General features: G+C 45.3%; 1 protein-coding gene across 1 annotated transcript; it reads right to left on the bottom strand.

Annotated features, from left to right (window-relative positions):
* Positions 1-349: 349 nt before the first annotated feature.
* On the bottom strand, positions 350-20,756 carry SCTR (secretin receptor). Its single transcript, XM_050900053.1, is given in 15 exon segments — positions 350-526; positions 1,568-1,609; positions 1,792-1,930; positions 2,026-2,117; positions 4,862-4,931; positions 5,473-5,533; positions 5,625-5,778; positions 6,981-7,113; positions 8,076-8,173; positions 8,470-8,573; positions 12,527-12,637; positions 16,501-16,627; positions 20,529-20,630; positions 20,633-20,686; positions 20,688-20,756. Coding segments are annotated over 15 exon segments (1,533 nt in total).
* Positions 20,757-21,914: the final 1,158 nt, after the last annotated feature.

The following is a 21,914-nucleotide window of genomic DNA, read 5'->3' as shown; positions in this document are numbered from 1 at the left end:
GAGAACATCTAAAACTCACCAGCCTGGCTTAGCCTGGAACATGTTGGAGAGCCGCATGGAAAATGAAAGGTCACGTTTAAGGTAGAAATAGCAGCTGAAAAATATTGGTGTGGAAAGAAACACAAATAACTGTGGCCAGAAACCCAAGGAAGAGCATAATGTTTTGGCCCATTTTGCCTTGCAGAATAACTCTGGTGCTACACAGGATATAAATGAACAGATGTGCTTCAAGAACTGTTGATCTACAGCCAAGTCCCGCTTTCGAATACATACACAAGACTCCCAACACCGTCCATGGGACTTAACCATGTGTATCTGAGCATGGAGGTATCCTCCAGGCGTACAAGTGTTAAAGCACGCTTGATCTTTGGAGGGTTGCTCTCCTGTGCTCTGGTGGGCTCAACCTCACCATCTGCATCTCTTGAGTTAAGCCACTTCCTCCATTACTCGCTGAGGTGCTGAGATGCTGACGCAAGTGTTTGCTTAAATGCCACTGCCTCCATTTTCTCTGAACTTCTAGCTGAACCTAGGTAGAAAGGTCACAAAATACTTAGTTCAGCTAGTTTATCTTGGAGCCCTGCATTGCGGAGAGCGGTATAACAGGAAAAGGAGAGCAGGTTACCTTTGCCAAGGTTTGGATTTATTTATTTAACCCCCAGTTTAAGGGGTTAGGGTAGGGCCTGTTTCTTGTCACTTCTAGTGATACTGTTGTTGCAGCCACACAATTTTCTGTCAATCTGTTTTTCTGTTTAATTGCAGGTGAAACTGTTCACAGAGTCTAGCTGGCCTTAGTAAGTGTTTGGTTTAGATTTTTCCAAGATTTTTATTTTAGTTATAAAAATGGGACATTTTCGCAGTCTAAGGTAAAAAAATATAGGTTTTCTTTTCAAAACAACTTTTTCTGAACCCCGTTTAAAGGATTAGTCAAAGTATTTCAAACCCTTCCTCCATTTCAAAGTGACTTTTTCTTCCAACCTTAGGCACTAATGGATTGGGGTTTTTTCCTTCCAATAACCTCAGGATCTCCCAGGTTTGCATAATGTTTCCCCCCACCTTTACCAGCAGCAGCATTTCAGAGTGCAAGTTCTAGCCCAGAAGCCTGGGAGTTATCATATGACTACAAAGGAAACAGTCCCTCTTCCAAAAGCTTTACCTTATGAGAGTCCTAGTAAACTTGGACTGGATACAGCTTTTGATAAATTCCCTCCCAAGGATCAAGCAAAGAAAACAGCCGTGGGATGACAGATACTAGCACCATACATCAGAACCAGTTGATTGTCAGTGTGAATGCGTGCGGGTCACAGTGGGAGGGTACTCCCACCCTCTGTTCCCAGACAGTAATAATGCTATCTGATTTACGAAAGGGCTGCAATAGTTGAGAGGTGAAGTTTGCATCTGGCATACAATTACTTAGGCTTGCCAGGTCTAGGAGGTATTTAACGAGTGACGTTAGGTAGCTGGGAAGAAAACCCTCAGATAAAAAGTGTAATTCATTGAAGAACGTGTCCCACTGATTAATGAGGCATGCTTGAGCAATAAAAAAGAATGTTATATACACAAAACTCACCTCACCATTAAGAAAACAATAAAGTACAGCCACGACAAAGCCCTAAAAGATAAAAGAACCGTGGTCACAGAATTAGAACTGCAGTTTCAGGTTTTGAATGGGGATGAGGCATCTCAAGGGAAATCAGACAGCTTGGTTTTGCCATTGGGACTCTGCTCTGTTGCAGTTTATATGTTATACCTCTTTTTCTTATTTTAAAGAAATAATAGCTTCTCAAATATTACCTGGAATGATCCAAGAGCCAGTTCGAAAAACAGCTGAATTTCCATTGTGCCGCTGCTTGCATCTTCAGGGAAAAAAGCAAAGATGATGTAGTGCACCCCAAAGAGAGGGATGAGGAGGAGCGTTGACTTTGCAAGTCTCCTGAGAACGAAAACAGAGGGGAAAGCCGGTGTAGAAGGAGCAAGAGGAGCTCGGGTGGGCTCCCATGGCATAAAGTCGTGATGTAAGGGACATACTTGTATTGGTTGAAATCACTGCTCCTTCCTTCAGGCGAGCTGAGCTTCCTCATCAAGATTCTTAAAATGTTGACAAAAAGAATGAAATTAATCTGAAAAAAACAAAAGGAAGGACATGAAAAAAACCCCAAACAACAAAACCAAAAGCCCAGTAACCACTTATGTAACTGCCAGGTTTCAGCAGAGCCAGTTTGGGGTGTTTTGGCTGAGCAGGCAGAATAGAGGGGCTGGGACTGGCCTGCCCATGTCCCCGTCCCTGCCCCTGCCTCTCCAGCCTGCCCGGCCACCCTGGGCTTGGGTGCTGGCTGCTTTTCCCGCCGGTTTGCTGCAGCTTTAGTTATGGGGACAATCAGGGCTTATTATCCAGGCAAATTACCAAAGGGCAGGGAGACCATGTGCATTGGTAGGATCTCTTCTGGCTGTGGGGTTCAGACAGCCTCTGCGCAGTCTGGCCCCACTTTGGATGCCAGCAAAGGGGCAGCACTGGAGCTACCGCTTGCTAACTGGGACTGTAAATGCCATTTGTTCCCTGCCAAAAGACACAGCGTGGTTTGGGATGATGGAGGCAAAGTAGCTAAAAGTGGGGATAGGAGAGAGTGGACACTGCAGTTCTTTCTTTTGCATTTTCCCCCTCTGCAAGGGTGGATGTCAGATAAAAATGCTGATCTGCTGCTCAGTTTGGGCGAAGGCGAAGCAGTAGCTGTTTCTGCTCGTTTGACCCTCAGACAAACTGCGGGAGTCGCAGGGGAGGCAGAGCCGCCCTGAGCATGCCTCTCTCCCACGGCCAGCATGTAGCACTGGGGAGCAACCTCGGTTTTATCTGCCCTTCGCATCAGGGCTCCCGACAGGGCCCTGCGCTCCTCCTGCACCCGCACAGCCCACCGACCCGCACCCACACAGCCCTTTCGCAACACCCTGCACCGTGGCAGGCCCTTGACCCTTCCCTACCCCTGGAAACACCATCACAGCAGTGCACCCTCTTCATGGTGGCTTCTACGTGCCTGTGGGTGTTGGAGCAGGGCTCTGAGGTGGTGAGTTTCCCTAAGAGAAGCGGATCTACTGTAGGTGGGACAGACCCAGGATGTCCCTGGGTTCCCTAAATTATTGGATGAAGAGGGAGCAACTGTGGCTGCGTGGCTGGGCTGCTGAGGGTGTCTGGAGAGGGCTGGAAGTTTGGGGAGCTGAGGAGGGGTGAGGAAAGGAGCAGAGCTGGGAGGAGCTAGGAGTGGGGAACATGAAGGAAAGACCGAAATATTTTGGGGGTGTTGGGAGGAAAAGGAGGTTCAGGTCTGGGGATTCTGGGGTTTTTAACCCACTAGGTCAGGCATGAGCAGTGTAGGCTGAGCAGGACTTCTTGCTGATGAAAACCACTGGGGAAGGGGGGACTGCGAGATTCCTGCTGGGAGGGATTGCCCGCGGGAAGCACAGCAATGAGTGTTAGCCTAGGAGCACAAAGAAGTTTATCGGTGTTGATTTTCTGCCCTTTGAACTGCTGAGGACTGTGGCTGTGAGGAATAAAGAGATTAGATCTGAATTCTGAAAGACTGGCTGTTTGTTTGTCTTTGGATATGGGCTTGAGAAAAGCCTCTTTTAGGTAAAAAGGCAGAGCCTTAAGTGGCTAAGCTAGATATGATGAGGATTTTGAGGAAACTTGGAAGGGGATAGTGCCTGGTGGCCGTCAAAAGATAAATTAAGATTGTGCTTTTTGCCTTGCAGAAAGCCTGGGCCTTGTTGGCATTTAAATATTGCTGAGTGGCTCCTGGAGCGTAAGGGTTGTTTCATTAAGAAAAATAAATGCTGTGGCCTCGTTAAGTTGATCCTGAATCACTTGTGTGATCTTCTGCTTGTCTTGTGGGGGTGAAGGATTGCTCAGTGGTAAATGGGAGCAGAAATTTAACCCACCATCTCTGCCGCTCAGGTTTCCAAGAGAGCACGGAAGTGTTGCAGTTTGTGTTTTGCAAACATAATGCCAGGAGGACCTGGCAACACGAAAACCTCAACCAGCTCTTGGGTTCTCACTTGGAGTGTCGGTGGGTTACTTGAGAGTAACTAGCAGCTTGTGTGTTTCTGTACTAGGGCTTCAGATAGATCATTGGAGAGTGGTCTGCCCCAGAGCATCTCTGTTGGGCACAACAACTATCTCCAAGAAGCAGCTCCAGCCCCTTGGTACCTAAGGCTCTGAAGGTGAGCACCAGCAAATGCTCAAACCATAGGTGCTGAGTATTATATGTACCAAACTGTTCTTGACATTGCTACTGCCTTGTACGGGGCAGGTTCACACTGAGTTTCAATGCTTATGCCTTATTTCAGTGAGCAATGCCATAATAGTATAATTGCAGTCCGCTAACATATGGTGTGTGCAGCCTGTGAGCTGCTTTCATTGCTGAAAACAAAAGCTAATGGTCGTGTAAGGCAAGTTGTTTTTGGCTTTGCTCAGCGGGGCATTGACCGGGAGACACAAAGGCAATTGTACTGAAACGTACAGCCACTTCGTTTCTCCTCCAGAGCCTTCCTTGAAACAGTCCAAAACAAGCTTCCACAAGCCAGCCAAGTTCATATGAAATCAACAGGATGTGGAAACCTGATCTTCTTCAGGCTCTTGCTTCTTGGGAGGACACTCTAGCTTTCCTTGTGAACTTAGCTCCGGGGCATTAGTCACTGACTAAATCCTGCTGAGCAGAAGTTGCTTAAGCAGTAATTCATGTGTCACACCAGTTCAGGCACATGTCTAAGATCAGTTCATTAACACACTTCTAAAGCATGTTGAGTAGATGATCTCTGAGTTCACAACATTTGAAAATACAGTTTGAATCTGCTTGTCCCAGAAAAGACTTACAAAAATAGACAAAACTACAGGGCCTCTAATGATCCACCAGGTATTGGCATTAGTGTTAATGTCCCAACACCTGTAAAAATAGAAGAGAAGGTGCAGTCAGTTATCAAAACACTGGTGTCTTTTCAAAGAGGTTTAGTCTGTTTTGCAGTTCAGATAGGCCCCTATTCCCTTCTACAAAATTAATTTCCTGTTCTCACTTAGTGGTACAACATTTCTGACAGAAAACTGTCCACCTGCACTGGACAAAAGTATATCCTGCCCTTAAAGTACAACCACTGTTCAAAATTTTGGAAGGGAAAAGAGAAAGGAACAAAGTTTCACTGATCAGAAAGTCAAATACAGATGCTGAAAACATCATGGGCTGAATTCATACTTGAAGGCTACCTCCTACCCTTGAAAACGTTCAAATGATATTTGAGGATCTTTCTCAGGTTGCTCAGCTGGACCTTTACTCCCACCCACACTAGGATCCAGGCTCGCACCACAGCGGGGTGGCGGTTGGTTTGCTTGGTTGCCAGCAGTTAGAAATGAGCAGGACCCCATGGAGCAGCCTGTGCGGGGGCTGCATGCTCCCCCCAGCATGCCACCTTCACCCCCTCCACACAACTTACCCAATATTTTCATGGAGTTGCCTAGCAGTCGCCCATGCAGCCACAAACACAGTTGGGGCACCTGCAATTGGAAAAGCTAGTTACTGCTCCACAAGCCCATCCCAAAGGCAAAAACAACCCACAGTTATTCTTACTGAAAGGAGAACCAGTACCCCATCCGAGGGTGATGAACTGCCAGAGGAACTTCCTTTCCGAGAAGAAAGAAATAACCAGGAGAGTGTGGAGGTACAGTCCCTCCACGAGGAGCCAGCTGTAGTTAGACATGATGCAATACTGAAAGAAGACCATGGTGAGCTTACACCCAGCCTGAGGAAAGAGAGGATAATTAGCTTCTGCCTGGGTTTGTATCTAGCTTCTAACAGAGAGCGAGCTGTAAATAAATCTTGGGAAACAGAGATTTTATAGCAATTAGGGACTAAACGGGTGGCCGTGACACAGGCGTTCACATGATAAAAAAGCAGGACGGGCACTTGTAAATGCATTAATCAACTGCCTCACTAGTAAGAACCAAATGTGTCATGGACACATGGGTTTGGGTTACTGTCTCATTTAGAGGAGTTTCACTATTACTACCTTATTAGTATCAGTAGCACTAATATCACCTTAGAGAAGCACATGAATGTATTTGTCAGTCTTTTTTCCTAAGAAAAAGGGTTGATAAAGACAAGTTAAAATTTGGTCAAAATGTTCTTGTTCAGCAACAAAAATCCAGCAAAACTGGGGGGAGGTAAAAAAAAACCCAAACCTTTTTTTTTTGTGTGTTTCCCTCCTTGGTTCTTATCTTTTGGTTTAAAGCATTGAACATCATCTCCAGTGCTCTCCCCCCCACCCCACCCAGTTTTCAAGATCTTTTGCTGCCAATAAAAAGAAAAGGAAAATATTCAAAATTTGGGAGGTTTGTTTTCCAGGCTCTCTGGGTACAAACCCATGTCTTTCTTACTCTCAGGTCTCACACTGTAGTATGTCAGCAATATTTGATGTGTTCTTGTACTTTTCCTCCCGGCCCCATCTACCTGGATCTAAAATCCATGTAAGAATCTCCACCCTGGTTGTGTATCCTCTGTTCACAGCCTGAGAAACCCATGTTTAGGCATCTCTGGGTCAATGTGCTGAACTCCTGGTGTCTTCTGTGGCCATCTAGTCAACGCAATCAAGATGATGAATGCAGGTACCTACTTCAGACTGACCTGCATGCCCTCTGCTCCAATATTTGTAAAGGTATCTATAGCCAGGAGGAACCGCACCTGGGTTTCTGTGTGTATGCTCCAGCCTGGGCTGCTTTTGTGCGCTCATGCCACCGTCACCCGGGCAGAATCCCCCCAAATGGGGAAATCTCAGCCAGGAAAAACCAACACGCAGGATTGAGTGATGGAGAAGGGACAGGGCATACCTTTCCTCTCCCATAACCCCTCATGCTGAGACAGAGATTTCCTTCCCTGCACACTAACTACTGCTGGGATCCTGCTGGGGAACTGAGGTGTGGAGCAAGCTGGAAGGTGGAGGGTTACCGTGTATGCCCCGCAGTAATTCGTGTCTTCAGAGGAAAACAAAACGGCATCCTTGATGAAGTTGGATGAGGCTCGCAAAATGAAAGATGTGAAGAGATGCATGTGGATGTAGTTTCTCGTACAGCGAAGTCTTCTGTTACAAAAAGAGAGAGAGATCCTGTGAAGTTACATTCCTAGCCAATGCGGGTAGCTTGTGGCTGTAAACAGCAGGTTTCAATCCTTATTAATGTTAAACTGACAAATTAAGAACACTGTTTTTCTGCCTGTGAAAGGAAGACTAATGCATTTCCCAAGAGGGATATCCTAGAGAAGACCTTAAAAAGCTGAAGTCACCTCTGCTCCACTCAGGTACTAAAACAAGCTGAACATTGCCAGAAGAATTGCGATTTCATGCCAATATGCTTGGCCTAGCCTCCCTCCCTCCTTTCTGGAGTAACATGAACCCAAGGTGTTTATCCACACCTGGGTGGATTTATTTGGTTTGCCTGCACAGTGCACTTGTGCCTGCAATGTTTTCTGTATTAAATCTCCACATAATCTGGGTCTGGAGGCTGGGCAGCCTGGAGACAAGTTTGCAAAGTAGTTGGGGTTCCTTCTACCTGGAGGTGCTGCCCTGACACTGTAAGGGAAATTCATTTCACTGAATAAGCAGCAAAGTACAAATTCCAGGTTATAAGGATGTGTGAAGATAAGCTGACTGTCAGATCACTGCTGTAAACCTGAAACACCTTCCCAGAAGTCAGTGCAGTGGCACTTAGAGCAAAGTTTTGGCCACAGTCTCAAGTGGGGAAAAGAACAGCAGGGGGAAAGACACTCTGCCTGAGGGGCACTGAAGTCATGGGAAGACCTCAGCAGGGAGGTGGTGCAAAATATGTCCAGCTACATTTTGGGAAGGACAGGAGAGCACAATATGAGGAGCAGCCCTGACATTTTCTGGGAGACAAGACTCAGAGATCATTTTTGTCACTGATTTCTGTGAAGGTTTTCAGAAATACTTCAGTTTTTAACTTGCCCTGAAAACCAACAGAAGGATCTGTGTCGGCTGAGATGACCAGAAGCCCTGGCCAAACACAAACCAGAGATGCTTCTCCTCACCTAAAAGAGACCAGGACCACTAAGGCTATCGTCAGCGTCACAAGGGAGGTACAGTATCCAATGGTGTACATGGTCTTCAGAGTCATGAAATAGGAACGCTGCAGGGGAACATATATTCACATCTTTACCTTTGACTGTCTGGTAGAAATCAGCCCATACCAAGAGAAAGGTGTCTCCTCCTATTTAATAAATACATTTTCTTGTAAAATCAACTACTAAAGTTTTACCCTGAGCAACCCATTCTGATCATTTGGAGGAAGCATTTATGCTGAAAAACACCTGTAACAATAATCCCACTTGAGTTAAATCACAACATCGTTCAGTCTCTCCTTAACATGTTCCTCCCCCAGGGCCCCAAAGTAGCAGATCTGTGGTCACAGGCACTCAGACTCACTCTCGCCTCGTTTGTCGTGTCATTGACATTGTAGCCACAAGCGATATCAGGTCTCGGATATGGGTCTGACCAGCCCTCGCTTGTACAGTTTCGGTAGACAAAACCTGTGTGGTAACAACAAAAAAAGACAAAACCAGGTGTGATCATTTCCAATTGTATCTTTGTTCTTGGGGGTCAGTCACCAACGTGTAGGGTTGCTCCAAGAGCAAAGGGAATATTTTCCCCCAGGCAGTGCACTATGCGTAGCTGGAGGTGAAATGCAGCTGAGCAAATTATGTTGATACTTGCCCAGTGTACTTGTGTGGGTCATAATATTGTTTGCCCACTCAGGGACGACTGTGATGGATGTGTTTTTATTACTTGCAACATAAATAATACTGTTCTGTACATCTGGTGTTTCTTGGACAGTATTCCAAGATCAGCAAACACATGACTTGTTCAATCACAGATTCATACTCCATGCAAACCTGATACTTTCCTGAATGCTCCCACCTCCTTACTGTGGTTTGTCATGGTCTGAAGAGAACACAAAACTTTAGACGGTCACAGATTTTTGATGAGATTTAAATGAAAACTAACCGGCTTGTCCCCACAGCCAGATCTGGGCATTATCTTACACTGTTGATTTCCTTGCTTACTTGCAAGTTAAAGGCTAGGATGGGATTCCCCTCACTTAAGTTAGACTTCTGAAAGCTAAATGCTTGAGTACAGCTGTGTCCCTCATGGCTGTGTTTCTAGTCAGTGGAGAAAAAGAGGCATTTGCAGAATTCATCTGATTTTCAGACAGACATCCGCAGAGGGCAGTTGGTCTGACCCACTTCTGCTGGGATGTTTGACTTTGAGACTCCTAAAGCCGAGTGAGATGGATCCCCAGCAAGTTGCACATGGTTGAATAGGACAGATTTGAACACGTCCATATTCATGTTTGGCACTAAAGTGGGAGTGGGAAGTCCTGCCCTACACACCTTACAATCTCATTGGAAGAAAATGACCCTAGCAGGCATGTAGGTTATGCACTGAAGAGAAACTTTTACAAAGAAGTAAAACCACTGCCCACTGTCCTAATCACATTTGTCTGTCAGGTAGGAGCCACACTTTAGAAACACGGAGTGAAATCCTGGCTTTGCTGCAGTAATGGCAATACTAGCAAGGACTTAGGACCTGAAATCAGCAGCCCTTCTTAGTAGAAGCCTTGCCAGAAGGCACCATAAAAGTCTGGTTTTGCCCACGCATTTAGCCATGGGGACTCTAGGGCATCCAGTTCCCGCAAAACATCCCCGCAGTGTTGAGGGAACAGAGGGAGGTGCATGTGCAGCAGCGTTTGGTACTGGTTTATGCTCTTTGGAACTCTGCTGGGACTGTCACGACAGAGTCAGGGCTCCTGCTACCTCTGGGCTAATTCTGGTGACCTGACGGCATGTCTGCACTTGATTTGAACTCACCTCTGTAAAACTGCAAGGCACAGCAAACATGCTGAGACCTCCAACTGGGAAGAGCTCTGGGTGTGTCAGTATCAGACTGTTGTTCTGATGCTTTTATGAACATCTTGTTCCAGCTTAGCATCTTTGAAAGGGCCAGGCTTGCCTTTTAAGCCAGGTTTTCTATGCCCTGCTGCAGTGCGGCAACAACAGGAGAGAAACAGCTTTCCTAAACAATTCTCCACAACCTGCATTGGCACTCAGCAAGGGAGTGATATGGTGGCAAATTTTCTACTTCAGCTTCAGTTATTAAGACACACGTACTTAACTCAGAGCAGAGTGTTGCGCTTGTAAACATGCCTGTAACTGGTTTTTGCCTGAGGATGTCAAAGCAGATCAGACGAGAAGAGGTGAAGTTTTGTGTTGGTGTGTGTATGCAATTGCATTTTATGCAAAACATGGGAGATTATGCAGGACATATTCTATTGATGGTGAGCAAAATTTTAACAGTGCTACTTGCTTATGGGTGACACACACACTGGGGAAACTGCAGCATGCCGCACTTGGAGCAGACTCGGGTTCTGCAGTCTGTCTAACGATCGGTGCTTGGCGTTTACTGGTGCCTTGGAAGCTTTTGGAGTTGCCTAGGCAAGGGGGAACACCGGCTAAAGGGATGGCCATGGAACTGGGGCCATCTGATGTGGCCTTCTCCTCTGCCTCTGGATCCCCACAGTTGTCACACCTTTCCTCATTTCTTGCCTGAGACACAATGTGCAGGTCTGGATGTGAACTTCAGTTACGTTACTTGGTTCCAGATTATTTTGTTTCTTTGGTCTGTTATGTGGGAAGGGGCCAGACAGTCTGGGCTGCAAATGCAAGTCTAGATGTCAGCACAAAGCTCAACAGCACGGAGACCAGGGTTTGGTCAGAGCTCAGAGCTATCTGTGTCACTTAATGTATGGGTCTTTGGCATTTGCAGCTGCCCATCTGCTTTGTAAGTTGTGAGGTGAGAAAAATTTTGGGTTTTTTTCAACCAAACAGATATTTGTTTTTCTTTTGCAAAATTGCTTTGAACAGGGCAATGACTGTAGCAATAATTAAACGCATGAGTCACAAGCCAACCGCAGTACAAAATCAGAGAAGAATGTGGCTAGGAGAATAAACAATTGCTGACTTTGACCCAAAATGCCAGATGCAGAGACCGAAATAAGATGCAAATGCCAATGGACCATGTCTTGGGTTTCTATTTTGAACACTGTCATTCTGATTATTGCTTATCAGAAGTGGTTCAGCTCTCAGCTTCTCGATAAGGAGGGCAACTAAAGTTTAAAGCTGTTAGACTATCTCCAAGATAACGCAATGCACATTTGAGATGTAATTATGACCTTTGGATGTACAAATTCCTGTTTTCCTCCCTGGTACGAAGGCCAGAGGCAGGGAGCAGTTCCCTCTAGTGGCTGTACCAGCAGGGATTTCATTTAATGCATTTAAGGGCCGGTATCACTATGCTAAACATTTGTGACCACATGCCAGACGGATGATTTCTTCAGCGATCTGTGTCTTTGTGTAGTTTATCCTCTATCTTTAAACCAGATTATAGGATTCAATGGGTAGTTACTCTTTGTGTGGACAGAAAGTAGCACGGTATTTATTTTAATCTGAATGGCTCATGTCTGATTTTATTTAAAGAGCACTAAGTGCTTCTCCTCTGACTTATCTAATCTTTATTAGACAATCTAATACTTTGTCTCCCATTCCTCCCTCCATAAAATGAATCTGTCTGCTTTTCTGTAAGTACTGGACCTCATTAATCTGTGTCCTATAACTGAAGAATGCAAAACCCTCTTCCAATTTGAATCATTAACTCGCTAAAGAGAAATGTAAGCACATTTCTTGGCCATTGCTGAAAAGTAGAAATGAACAGAAAGCAGGCAGAAACTCCTCCTTAATGGCTCATGATTACTGTAGCATACTGGGAATAAATTTCACTTCATTTCTAGCTTAGAAATCCCAGAAAAAGGTCAACAAACATTGCTTGAGCGCACCTCTTTTTGAGTAAGTTGTTTGGTGAGCCATGAAATCTGAGTTCCCGTGAATTTGTGCCACTTGTGTGGAGCCTGTCACAGCCAAGGGATGAACCCCCAGTGCAGATTTCCTCTTGATGGAGGCAAAAAAGGGATCTTTTCCCCCTACCTGGCCGGCTGTTCTGCCAAAACTTGTATGAACTTAACGCTGTGTGAAGTTTTGTCCCCATCAAGCTCAGCTGAGATTAGCCACTGGCTCTAGGAGTTATTAAAAGGGGAAAGACAGACAGAAATACATAAACACAGAGCCTGAGTGGAGAAAACTCTTTCCCTTAAGAAACCACGCTAAAAAACTGCTTTTCAGGATAACATGTACTTCCTGCACTTTTCTGCACCTGGCTAAGAAAAATAAACACTTAAAACATGTTGCTACTTTAATTCCAGGCTTTCCCACGTTTGGCTTACTGTTGGAAACAGAGCTGCTAAATGACCATCAGTCTTTAAAAGAAGCAGGGACACAATTTCACTTCAAGTTCAGACCTGACAGTGGCATCTTTGTAAATAACACATTTAGTAAAAAACACGTGGGCAAGAAAATCATATTTTTAGTGTTACCTTTTTTCCCAGTCAGCATCTGGAAGAATTCAGGGCAGTGAGCGTTGACAGTCTGTCCCACAGCAGATGAAGGCCAGCAGCTCATGTTATCCCACATTCCAGCACATCTGCCTGGGGGGGCAGCAACAAAATACCATGCAATATCTCCTAGTGACGAAACACCATGAAACTTCTCCCAACAACGAAACACTACGAAACATCTCCAAGCAATGAAACACCATGCAACATCTCCCAAGGACCAAGGCAGCTACGGGAACAAAGATGCTCAGCACCCTGAAAAGCAAGCTGGATGAGACAGAGCAAGTCCTGCTGAGACCTGTTGAGACCTGGATAGGACAGAACAGGTCCTGCTTGCTTCAAACCAGCCCCAGCATGCTCCAGGCCCATCCCATTCTGGTCCTTGACTCCACTGGTCTCTACTAGCCAGACAAAGAGCAACTTGGGGCATTGTGAACTTTGCATCAGGCCCTCGGCTACCTGTCTGTCTTCTGGTAACTATTGGGTGGCCCTGGAAAAATGAAGGAAACAAGATGTGAAATTTTTAGCTCACTTCTCAGTCTTTCTAAAGCTTCCACTTTAAGTCACCTTAATGTTTTGCTTTTGTAAACTGAAAAAGATACAACTTCATTAGGAGTTCAAACAGCTTCAGAATGATACTGGGGAAAGGACAGAGAGGAACAGTATCGATGTCATCCTTTTATCACCATAAATACTCCTCTGCTTGTTTGTCTCCTTCATTATGCCAAGACTGTGCTGGAGTGAATAATGCCAGCAGACCACTCATTGGGCTTGGCTGTGGGTCTCAATGGCTTTTCTGCTGCAGGAGAGCAAAACTTTGCCAAGCTCTGTCAGTCCCTGGGACTGTAAAGGGAAGGTCATCACATTTACAGGCCAGGGCAAAACATGGATACACACTAATATTCTGGCAAAATCTGCCCATATTGTCATCCTTTCCAAGGCCAGACCTCCAATAGTGTGACATGCCTGTTGGAGGACCCATCTCAGAGCAGCCATTGAACCTGGAGTCCCACTAGGCTCTCTGCAGGCACAAGTCTGTGGCTCGGTTGCCCTACCTGCACCTTCTGCCACCTGAGGCCTCTATCAGCTGCAGGGACTGACTGACACTGCCCAGATTCACCCCATTTCCCTCAGTTAGGTGCAAGGGCTGCTTATTTTAAGGCTGGGATTGCCGTGGTCCCCTCCTACAGTCAGGGTGCAAGGGAGGCTTTTCCAGCTGCACCCTCAGCTTGGCTGTGTTGCCTTCTGGCAGGGCTGGTAGAGATGCATCAGGGAGCCGATGGTCAAGGGAGCACAGCATGATGGTGATCTCAACTTAGACATGTTGCTTAGGTGCTAGAAGCTGGCATGGATGAATTTTGGCTTGCGGTGCAGAGCGTTAATAGAGAAGACGCACAGTTGATGCTCTTTGTGCTGCAGAGAAACTGCAATCCTGGCATTTCTTATTTTGCTCTTCTCCAGACATGGGCTGAAATCATTCAGGCTGTTTCTCTTTTGCCTCCACTCACTGTCATTGGTTTTAGCAAAGCCTTCTCTGTGGGTTTGGTAACATGACAGGGAAAAAAGAAGCCACGGGAGCATGCCAGGAACACCCTACGCCTGGTGGGTCCTGACGTGTGCCGAATGCCCTGCACGCTCACTGAAAGCAGAGGGGAGGAAGTGCTGAGCGCTCTCTTCAAACACTTCATGCTTTATAAGGCCAGCCTCCATTAGCCTGACAAAAATATTTACATTTCTAGAAATGTATTGATTTCCTCCTGCACAACAGTCCTAGTGCTTTTCACAGCCAGGGCACCTCAGCTCTGGTGTCCTCCCTGTGCCAATGTTTATAGGACTTGGTAACCATTTACTTCAAAGCAACAGTTTAACGGCAAATGAAACATCACCTTGGGTGATATTTATGCCTAGCCAGGCTGCATTGTTTGGGTTATCGAACCTTCATGCCAACGCCACTGGCATAAAGCCCCCAAATCAGACTCAGTGCACAGAAAAACCTGGCATATTTACAATGTTGGGATGGTCTCTGCCCAGGAGGAGAAAACAAAAACCAGCCGAGCTATTCCTCCTGCAGGTGGGCTTCTTGCCATTCCTCACGGAGCAAAGCTGGTGCCACCCACCCTTTACCTAGCTAAAGAGCCTCCTGGATGGAGGCAGAGCGCAGCAGCACCTCCCTGACATCCCTGTGCTCTTTGGGACCTCCCTCAAGTAGCAAACAGAGCATTCCCCCAGCAGCAATACACGGTGTCACCACGACCAGAGGTCCCAGACCTCCAGCAGCTTCCCTCCCCTGCTCCCCGCACCTGAGAGAATTATCCCATCTTCGCTCATGTGCAAAGAAGAGCATAACCATGACTTGGGTTACGTTAATGTAACACTTCTCCCTTCTCCAGGCTAACGGTATCACAAGGGCAGAGTCCCTTTTTCCTTATACAGCAGAAGGATAAGAAACACTGCTCAGGTACTTTGTGCCTGATTCACCCACAACTAATCCTATGCGTTTGTGCCATTTTCACAGAGATGTGAGTGCCGCAGCAGAGATGGCACCGTGGAAGCTTGTCCCCTGCTTTGCCAGGGGACCTTCCTGCCTTTTAACTCGTTTGCATCTTCAGAGCTCTGGTGCAGAGGAAATGCAGAGCTCAACGTTAGAGCCATGTCACAGGATCAAAGCAGAAAAATAGATAGGTTGTCAAACCACCCTCCTCTTCAGTGAAGGGCACCGGGAAAGGAAACAAACAATACTGATTTATTCGTATCATCAAACTTCTTATATGCAATGAGACAGATCTGTATTCTGGAGATTCTGGCAACCTGTCTTAAGGTACCCTGTCACTGTTACTACTGGGCGTAATGCCCTGAAGCTGTGCTCACACCCATCAGTCTGCAAGGCTCACAGGGATAAAACAAAGATGGAGAAAAATGCTAGGCATGCTAAGAAACTAGATCTTCCCTCTGAGTCCTGCCCTTGGGCCAGGTCATAGTGAAACAGTTGTGTGTCTCCAACACTCTCTGCTAGAGAGGAAGGCTTTGAAACTAAGAAAAAGGCTCAACTCTTGCTCCACACGGTAGCTTATCTCTGGCCAGGACACCCTGCACACAGCACATCTCATGGGAGCTCCTTCACTTTCCACACTGGTGAGGACCTTGCCATGTCATGGTCCACAAAAGTCAACCAGAAAGAATTCAGTCTGCGAGATGCTGTGAATGACACAAACCCATCCTTAGTGGCGATGGCTGGTCATGCACAAAAAATAGCCACGTCTGTTGCCTCTATCCAATGTACTCTGTGAGATGCTGACCCAGCTGCTGCCTGGGGAAGCGAACACTCAGTTCAGAGGCAAGCTTCAATAATTGCTTGCAGTTGTCTCTCTGAGACCCATTGCACATGAACGCACTTGCTCAGCTGTGAAAGGAAGGCTGTCTACATGATGAGGACTCAGTACCACAAGACCTTCCCAGGCCAAAAAACTCCTTTATATGATGATAAATCCTCTCTGAAATCCAAGAGCTCTGTTACATGACAGTAAGAGCAAGGAGGAAGCAATGAGGACCTTCAGGCCATGTGATTTAAATGTTGGCTGCTGGTATTCATTGATTTTGAAGGTAAATACTGTTTTTGCACTTACTGGCCTGACTTTATAAAAATATCCTTGTCCAAGATGAGAAGAATTCCAAATCCTCTGCAATTTGCAAGATTTTGTTGCTGATGTGCTCCCTAGTTGTGAGGACTGCAGTTGAGCAGCTGAGTTAGAAGGCTCCTACAACTCTTGCTGTCACAGTAAGGTCAAAATCCCACTCTCAGAGCCTTATAACAGATCTTACCTGTTTTTCTGCTCCTAAAGGAGAGATGCATACAAGGTGCATGCCTCCTATGGGAAGGAATGCGGGATTATCTGATTATGAAGGCACGCAGTTCATCTGAGAGCAGTTTTTATCATGCACATTTGTTCAGCCTTTACCTGAGCTCGGGAGCAGATCGTTTTTGGTCGTTCTGTTCTTTGCCTCCAGGGAGAGAGTCTCAGCACAGTTTTCTTCCTCCTTTTTCAGGACTCTCAGGAGGTCACAGACAGGTGGGACAGCTCTGATCTGCAAATTTTGAAAGCAGTGGAATCACTTTTCCTCTTAAAACTTACATCTCCTCGACAGGATTTACCCTTCTTATGCTCACATTCCCCATGCAACCCTATCAACTGACTGGGGGCAATATTTCCTTGAAATACAATCAATTTCCTTGAAATAGTCAATTTTCCTAATTAAGTCTGCTTTTTTATAGTAGCAGCAGGCAAGCACGGACTGAGTTCCTGCCTTCTCCATTTTGCTGACATTACTGGTATTGAGAAAAATGTGTTATTCTGCTAAATTAAGTACACGAGCAGGATGCTCTTCCAAAAGACTGCAGAAACATCCAGGGCACTGCTGGACTCTCCTAGAGCAACAGAGAATTAATTACTCGCCCCTGGCAGTGCTAAATCAGAGACCTGGCAGGTCATTTTCCCGGGCACAAGTGATCCAAATATGTCCACTGGTTGCAGACCACCCAAACCTGTTTCACTGCTACTGATCAGGAAGCTGCAGGAGCCAACCTGAAAGCAGAATCTCACCCAGATTTTTGCGAGAACCTAGACAGTAATTTGTCCGAAAGTCATTTTCTCACCTTCCTGTCTTGCCCCATCCTCCTTTCTCACAAGGCAGTGTGGAAATGTTAGTCTTAACTCAATCCTGATGTAGCAACTAAATGTGCAGTTTATGTTATACGTAGCTGAACCAAAATGAATGTACAAAACAGCTACCAACCATTAAAATGGCATGTATTAAATATCATTGCAAAATGATTTGCAGGACAAGGTCCCAGTTGTTATGTCTTGCAGTAAAAAAGTACTTTTACCATTTTTGCCAGTTTCTATTATTTTTGACAATAAAAATACTGAATATAAGCGGGTTCCCATTATAACAAATTAGATAATTCCTCCCTCATGAACAAAACCAAAAATCTTTATAAATTCCCACTAGGGAACTTATATGTACATATGCATAGGTATATACACACACATATTTAAAAGATTAAAAGCAAGTCATCAGGATGTATTATTTGAAAAGTATCAGATAGATTTTTTTATGTACTTTGTGTGGGAAAAGTTAACCCAGCAGCATCATATTACTACTCAACCTAATCAATCTTGTAGCATTGCTGATCACTCTCAGATTAGATTTAGGAGAGAGAATGATCACTGAAAACCTTGTAATGAGAACTATTACTTTTCTACAATTAAATTTCAGCCTAACAGACATCAGCAACTATATTCCCACTCATTTCAGCTGGAAGTATTCTGAGTATTGTATTTCTGAACAAAGTTTGATCTTTTCAGCAGTGTATCATGCTTCATCTAATTGGTCTGTTGTGTTTAACTTCAGCATCTTTCTCCCTTGCCTTTGTGTATCATGAAATAAATAAACTAAAAACCATTTGGTTTTGCATAATGTAATGAATTTTCTGGAATCACACATGAAAGAATTCAGATGAAATAAACTATCCTCTGGTGCCAGGATTTAAATACATTTTTAATCCATGTAATATTTGAAAAAAATAGATTTTTAAAATCCATTTAATCTTTGAAAAAAAAAGAAATGTCTGACTGGAGTAACGTGTCTAAAGAAATGTTAACTGCATTTAGCAGTTTCATTTGTTAGCTGAAGGTTGAATCTGATAATTTCTAAATATTGACAGGTTTTTAAAATGTGCATTATTTATCATTCTCTGTTGTTATCTATTTGATTACCAATAGTAAAGCAATTTAGTACATTTTTAGAGTTCACAAGTACAAATGTGGCAGTTAAGACCTACAACATACTTCTGCTGTAGTATCTCTGTCCAAAAGTTGCCTTGAGAATACATTAAAAAACAGTATCAGTGCTGAGCATTTGAAGTGGCCAACGGAGCTGGTCTGGTCTGCATGCGGGTCGTTCAAGATGATACTGAATTTATGTAAAAATAAATGCTAGTAATCATGTTAGTAATGATCTCAGAAACAGGAAAATTATTCGCCTTCAAAAAGCCTATACATCTTGTGGGCACCATTTTGTTTTAAGAAATGTAGGTCCTAAGAAAGCTTTTGTTTCAGAAAGAGATTTAAAGCCTAGGTGATTTCTTTATGGCTAGAATGAGGGTGCACGCTTTTAGCACATTCAGCTGTGAAGACCACCCTGAGGATCTGATACAGCATTATTTTCTCACATAAAATGTGTTGCTCAAGCAGGAATATGGTGTAGTTAATACCTTACAATTACTGTTTTACCCCGCTAAGTGATGTCCACTCTATTCTTCTGATCAGATAGATACCACTGCCTGGTAATAGACATGTGGGTAACAGGATTTTAAACCCAGAGAAAGCAGAGAGCCTCCAGGTGCTCGTTTTAAAGACTTTGTTTTCCACAAAGGCTGTCCCTTGGTCGGTCTTTGCCAATGCTGGCATCCGACGGGGCAGGCTGGGCGTGAGTGGGGCCGTTGCAGGTCCGGCGCGGTTGTTTGCTGAGCGATGCAAAATCCCACTTCCCGTGCCACGGCCAGATAACCCCGTCTACACTCAGTCTCTCTCATGTTTACTGTCCACAGCTGGGAGCAAACAGCCTGCCCCCGCGCCTTGAAATCGAGGAGGAAAATGGGCTCCTCTACGTGCGGTTTCTTCGTCTCTTCCTCAACAGTTCACTGAAACAGCTCCCAGCTCACAGGCTGTCAGATTTTGATGAGGGGGCAAGACATCCTCATATTTTGTTTAAAGAAAATATAAGATACCAAAACCATTCCAAACAGAAATAGCTGTGATATAACTAGATGTCCAGAACAGGCAGAAAGCTGCAGTTTGTGGTATTGATAGCAACAGCCAACTACAGTTTTTAACATGTGAAACGAATGGATCTAAACACTATTTAATATAAATAATATTTACAGCCACAGAAGTCACACCCATTTAATATGAAAGTAAGTGGTTTTAGTTTAATGAGAGGATTTAAAAGAGAACAGAAGATGCCTGGCAAAAACAAAATAGGTATTTTGAAGGATTAGAAAGAGAACAAGTGGAAGGAGATGCTCTCAGTGGCACCCTGAGCAATGACATCTATTTACAGAGTCCTTTAGGTATTACCTAAGAATAAGAAACCAAAATGACAAGAAAACCATCACAGTCACTATTTTTATTGCGGAAGATGACCAAAAGGCAAAAAAGTTTGCAGATTGCATTCACTCTGCAATTAAAATGTCTATGCAGAGCTCAGGTTTTCCCAGAGTTTGAACCAAATCCCCTACTTGGACAAATAGGTTGATTCTTCCACTAGTTGCAATGAAACAGTCATTTTTTACATTTGCTGCGAGTTTGATCCTTTCCCAACTTCTTACACCCAGGCTGGACATATTTCAGTCTCGCTTTTATATGCTTTCAAAATCTGAATAAGCTCAGCAGCACCTGGAGATCACAGCCCAGGTTCAGCTGTCCTTCCCGACCGGTCTGAGTGCCCAGAGCTCAGCAGTGACAATCTGCCACATAAATTCCCACTAAAGTGATAAAGCTAAAAGACAGAAACCAAAGTTCGTGGGTCAAACATCACTTGCATTCCTTCAGTCTGAGTCAAGGGAAGCATTGGTAGTGGTGGGCATTCCCCCTTAGGGGATTGCTTGCTGGTGTAAATCAGCAAAGCTTCTCTAAATGGCATCAAATCTTTTCTCCTTCATCACAGAACCTGCTATGTTTACCAAAGCAGGTTAGTAACACTGCTGTCTTTATATAGGTGGGGAAACTGAGGCATCCAGCATCTAGTCATCCGGTCACTGTCAATCAGTGCGGGAAGCAGCAGAAGCAAGAATAAAATAAAAAAATCCCAGGTTCTACACAGACCTTTTTAAACAAAGACACCACGACTTCATGGAATAGAGGTGCACTTACTCAGACAATGTGTGATTCCATGCAATTGGGAATAAATAACTCTGAGCACCTACCAGGACAGCTGAAATCCAGAAGATGATCACCCAGATGGTCCACATAGTCAATCACAGTCTGTTTCCTTCATCCCTCGTGCACCAGAGGTCACCGGGCTGTCTGTATGCTCTCCAGTGTGGCTCCTAGCTCCTTTCACTTCACCCCTTTCCCTCCTTGCTTATTTTCCTTCCCAGCTTTGACCATCCTTAGCCAATGTTTCTCTCCAGTTGCTGAGCCCTAGAGAGCATCAGCAATGACAGGACCCCCCCGTCCACCCTCCGAGGTCTCCTCCTCCTCTGCAGAAGCCTCCTGTCCCAAGAATAACAGCACCCATGTTGAGCATGTTCCTATTATCATCTGCCTCCCTTCCCGGCTATTATTCACTGTTATCGACGGCTGTCGCTGGGGAATGATCATTCCTCATGCTCCCATGACAAGGCACCAAGCAGGACTCCCATGTAAGATGTCAGCCCCACAATGGCAGAGGTAATCAATCAAGGAGAAATACAGCCCTGGAATAAGTGCCCTGCTGAGAAACGGGGTTGGAGGAATGTGATTCTGGCTGCCTGCACTGCTTCTGCTCCCGACAGCTCTGCACATGCCTCCCGCAGCGAGCACACATCCCCGAGAGCCAGAAATCAGGAGGCTGGCAGAGCCTGCTGCAGGACAGCCGGCTACCCACGCCTCCCACCAAGCCCAGGCGAGCATAGCTGCCGGAGCTAAAGACGACCTCGAGTCTGGGGTAGGCACCAGAGAAACGGCAAACAGGGCATCTGCTCTTCCCACCCCTTCCAAAGAAGACTTTAAATGCTCCCTGGACTTCACCCACTCATCCAACGTCCAGAGAAACAGCCAGTCTGCATTTCCTCTCGATGCTATAGGTTGCAAGAAGTCATCGTGTTTGGATCCCTGTGGTACCTCGTCGGTGGGATGTAGATTCCAGCCATCCTGGGTTCCCCATAGGCAGTTCCTCAGCAGTCCCCTTCCCTGGCAGCAGAGTGCTCTTTGTTTTTCTGGGTTTTGTTTCTGTGGCAAAACTATTGTAAAGGGGCTGTGTGCTTACCCTGGGTGTGGGCTCCCAGCTGCCAAGGCAGGCACTGCAAACGCTTGCCAAGTTCACTTGTAGCACAGTAATGAATATGGCTTCAAAAAAGAGCTGAAGTTTGCACCGTGCACTAGTGCCCTTTCTCAAAGCACCACAGTCCTCAACTTGTCTCGAAACATCTTTTACCACCTATTCCAATTTACCACCGCCCATCGCCCCAGACAGGTCAAATATGATGAGAGGCTGCCCAGAACGCAGGTGTGCTCCAGATCTACCAGTGAAGTCAATGACTACGGCCATAAAACATATGGCTCGTTACCTGTGCACTGAAAATCCAGCCACTGGATTAAGCAAGTCACCT

The sequence above is a fragment of the Gymnogyps californianus genome, chromosome 7, assembly GCF_018139145.2.
Source record: "Gymnogyps californianus isolate 813 chromosome 7, ASM1813914v2, whole genome shotgun sequence".
NCBI lineage: Eukaryota > Metazoa > Chordata > Aves > Accipitriformes > Cathartidae > Gymnogyps > Gymnogyps californianus.
This window is presented reverse-complemented; position numbering and strand designations above follow the sequence as displayed.